This window comes from Malania oleifera, chromosome 7 (genome assembly GCF_029873635.1).
Source record: "Malania oleifera isolate guangnan ecotype guangnan chromosome 7, ASM2987363v1, whole genome shotgun sequence".
Classification (NCBI taxonomy): Eukaryota; Viridiplantae; Streptophyta; class Magnoliopsida; order Santalales; family Ximeniaceae; genus Malania; species Malania oleifera.
The window spans coordinates 103,692,074-103,696,295 of record NC_080423.1 but is presented as its reverse complement, the minus strand read 5'-3'; the positions used below and the strand labels follow the sequence as shown (position 1 = coordinate 103,696,295).

At 33.7% G+C, this 4,222-nt stretch overlaps 1 protein-coding gene across 1 annotated transcript; it reads left to right on the top strand.

Moving 5' to 3' along the window:
• The first annotated feature begins 1,007 nt into the window (after window positions 1–1,007).
• On the top strand, window positions 1,008–4,222 carry LOC131159801 (uncharacterized). Its single transcript, XM_058114973.1, has 6 exons — window positions 1,008–1,342; window positions 1,741–1,870; window positions 2,224–2,393; window positions 3,062–3,344; window positions 3,468–3,634; window positions 3,892–4,222. The coding sequence occupies exons 1-6, from the start codon at window positions 1,141–1,143 to the stop codon at window positions 4,044–4,046; spliced, it is 1,107 nt and encodes a 368-aa protein (XP_057970956.1). The 5' UTR covers window positions 1,008–1,140; the 3' UTR covers window positions 4,047–4,222.

Genomic DNA, 4,222 nt, shown 5'->3' with positions numbered 1-4,222 from the left:
CCTTCATCCCCTTAAAGGTTAGCGTTTTCTACTGGCTGGTAATTTATAATAGAATTATAATGGCTAATAACCTGCAAAAAAAGAGGTTGGAAGTTGGCCTCACTGTGTGCTCTTTGAAAGGAAGAAAGTGAAGGGATTAATCATCTCTTCCTCCACTCTCACTTCAGCTAGCAGATTTGGGTTTTCATTTGCCAAAGCCTATTTAATCATATGGTCATGCCGAATACTTTGGTTTCAATATTCTCTACATATATAGAGTTTCTCTAAACTTAAGTGGTTTCTTAAATTAAAAATTGTCAGCAACAATTCCGGTAGCTATTTGTTGGGAGATCTGGAAGTAGAGGAATGGGATAATCTTCAAAGAGAAATATTCCACAACCTCAATTGTATATGATAGATGTTTATCAAATTTGTTCCATTGGATTAGGTCTAATATCTCTTTGTCTAATGTAGATTGGGAGGAGTTCTATTGTATTTTTCTAAGTAGCGAGGATGATTCTTGCTCTCTTCCATTCTAACTCCTCTTTTCTCTTTCTTGTATTCGCTTTCGGAAGTTTCAAGTCGCGTTCTAGTCTCTTTCTATCTAATGAAGTTACCTTTTCAAAAATAAATAAATAAATAAATAATTAACTCAATTTATTAAAATACTTGAATAACTTGAATTCTTCTCAAACTTGAATAGAATCGAATTGAGTCGAGTTAAGAGATGTATTGTGTCTACATAACTTATGAGTTACTTGACTCGCTTACATTGCTATTGCCAATTGTTCGTGCTTCTTTGGTGGTAGGTAATTTTATCCTCATGGGCTATCTTTGGGCCCAGCAGAATATATATATAGGAGGTAATGGAGTGAATCTGAGATTGCTTTGCTTCGTTGATGGATTAACACAATTCATTCCCGTGCAATGCAGCTGATATATGTATATGCTTTCCTTCGTTAAATAATTTTCTGCATGCGCGCCATTCTTCATTCTTTCCCCTACGCAACGCCCTACATCTCTCTCTCTCTCTCTCTCTCTCTCTCTCTTAAGTCTGAAATAAAATACTGCCTGCATGGCCTGAGACCAGAGTTCTCTAGCTCTCTCTCTCTCTCTCTCTCTCTCTCCCTGAGCGAGAAAGAAGGAAAGCAAAAATTAATCATGGAACCAGCAACTGAACCTGCGTTTAATGCAAAACCAGCACCGGCATCTGCGTACTGCAGTAAGTTGGCTGTAGCCATGCCAACCGCCACCTGTTCCGCTGGAGAAATGCCAGAAGAACCGCTGCCCCCGCCCAGAGTTCCTTCCGCCGCCCATTCCTCCCGGCTTCCCCCTTCTCCCCCGCCCAATGTTGATCACGAAGGTAAAGCTTAACATACTAATATTACATGGGTATCTATTAATCAGACTTTACCATGTGTGTAGTTTGTTAAATTCAAAACACAAATATATGATAAAATCATACTGTCCCGTTATACCAAATATTTACTCCTTACATTGGGGAAACGTACTTTGAAACTCCTTTCCTTTCGTTTTATAATCCTCCACCTAATTTCTTTGGGTTAAGTATCGTACCGGCCAATGTTTAGATCAGACCCAGCATGATTTTACCAAATCAAACGATAAAATTTAAAAAAAAAAAAACTCAATATCTCTTCTAAACATAGGTAAAATAATTTTTTGACCATTAATGCAACGCAAAGAAATTAATCAAGTTGATTTGATAATCGCTAATTACTCTGTGAATATATTATATTGCAGGAATCACAAGGTCTTTGAGAGATGCTCCACCAGCTCATTACATATTTAAAATTGAGGCTTTCTCATTACTCGTAAGCACAGAAGTGGAAAAATATGGAACTGGTTCTTTTGATGCTGGCGGATGGAAATGGTATTATAATTAAATTAGATCCTCGATCAACAGTGACATTAGTTAAAAAAATCAAAATATACTTAGGTGGAATGGTTCAAAAATATCTCTCATCAACATTTAGATCCACTTAAGTAGTATCAAATTGGAACATGTCTCACTTTTTTGGATTCAAATGACCGGAAAATGGTTATATATGTAGCTACGTGAAGAACCATTCTTTAATTCTATGCTTTGTTGATATTTTATTCTATTTATTTGAATAGTTAGTTTAAATTTTTTATCGTGATTCGATTCTGCTGGCGTCAAGAAAATTTTTATATAGTTTTTGTTGTAACATGATCATAGATTTCTTTTTCTTTTCACTTCTTAAGGAGGTTGTCCCTGTACCCAAATGGAAACAAGAGAAGAGATGGAAATGGTTACCTCTCCTTGTATTTGGTACTAGAGGAGCCAGGCAGTCTTCCTCCAAGTTGGGAGATAAATGTAGACTTCAAATTTTTTCTTTATGATCAAATCCGGGACAAGTACCTAACCATTCAAGGTATTTTAATTTCACTCCTCCCCTAAATTATACTTGGCTAGCTAAAGTTCTGTTTGGATAAAAAAATTTATTTAAAAAAATAATCATAATCATTTTTCCTTCTCTCTCTCCCTCTCTCTAGCTATATACCGATATCAAATGCCATTAAAAAATAAAATTTATTTCCACACGATTAAAAATAATAATAACAATAAATGTTAGTGATGTTTGCAATTAAGATTTTACTCATTAATTCGTTACATTTTTTACAAGAAAAAATGAAGAAAGAAATATATGTGTTTTCAAAATTAAGAACTGTTTATAAACATGGATTTCAAGATTTGGATTTGAATTTGTGCAAATTTGGAGTAGTATTGGATTTTGATAAGATGAAATATAAAATTATATTAAAATTTGGCCAAATCTACCAAAATCCAAATCAAAGGTCCGAAATCTATTGCCCTGAATGCGGCGGTAATGTAATTTTATACAACATTTTATCTAAAATAATACAAATTTGAATCTAAATTTTAAGATTCACACTCCCAAACGCAAGGATAATAATGTTTTTGAAGTTTCGAACCGGGCAAAGTTCAATTTTTTCTTATATACTTAGTCAGCTATGCATTCTCCTATTATTTTAATTTTTTTGACTACTTTAATTGCTCCAAACTATGCTTAATTATCAGACAGTGGTGCAAGAGCAAAACGCTTTCATGGGTTGAAGACTGAATGGGGCTTTGACAAACTGATCTCCCTAAGCACTTTCGAAGATGAGTCCAAAGGATTTCTCATTGGTGACTGTTGTGTCTTTGGAGCTGAAGTTTTTGTGGTTAAGAACAATGGAAGAGGAGAATGTTTATCAATGGTCAAAATTGAACCCCCAAATGGTCTATACACATGGAAGATCACAGGGTTTTCAACCAAAGATTGGTTTTTTTCTGATGCCTTCACTGTCGGAGGTCGAAAATGGTACCTTTGATCTTAATCATGTGCTCTTCAAAAAAAAATTTTTAGTTAAATTCTTACACACCAAATAAATATTAATTGACTGCATTAATATATCTCTGGGTTTGATTTTTGCATTGCTTTTAGGAAATTACTTATTTATCCCAAGGGAGACTCGAAGGGAACACCCATGAGCATATCATTTTATATATTATTAGATGCGTCCGAGACACTTCCTTCGAAGAGAAAGTTGTATGCAAAATACAAGTTACGGATAAAGAATCAATTCAACAATAACCACCATGAATTTACTGGTAGTTAGACTGCCTTATGAGTTAAACTAGTCTCTACATCTATTTTTATTTATGTGAATTAAGGATCTCTTTGAATCAAAGATTTTGTTTGAGAAAATAAAATGAAAGGAAAATAAGAAAGATATATATTTTTCTTTGTATTTTGTCTCTATATAAAATATTATTATAAATTATATAAACTTTAAATTTTTTGTTCAATGACTTGCTAGATATTTTATTTTCTTGACTCACTAAAAATTCAATCTATTTTCTTGCAGAAAGTCATTGGTTTAGTGCCCCAGGTCGGGGTCGGGGTGTCTCTGCGTTCATCCCACAAAGTACTATCAATGACATATCAAAGGGATTCCTAATTAATGATACTTTGATTGCTGAAGGAGAGATCATGGTTATGTCTGCAGTCAAAGATTTCTAAAGTGAAAATTTATGTCCTAATGTGATTAACGCCAATATTCTTTTTTTATAAAGATGTTAGTGTTGAAAAATTCCAACTTGTACGTAATTATCTTATTATTTGTAAATGTTAAAACAATTTCCATTACATAAATTGCAATGAAACTCCATGATGGAGAGAATTATTGATCCCAAAAA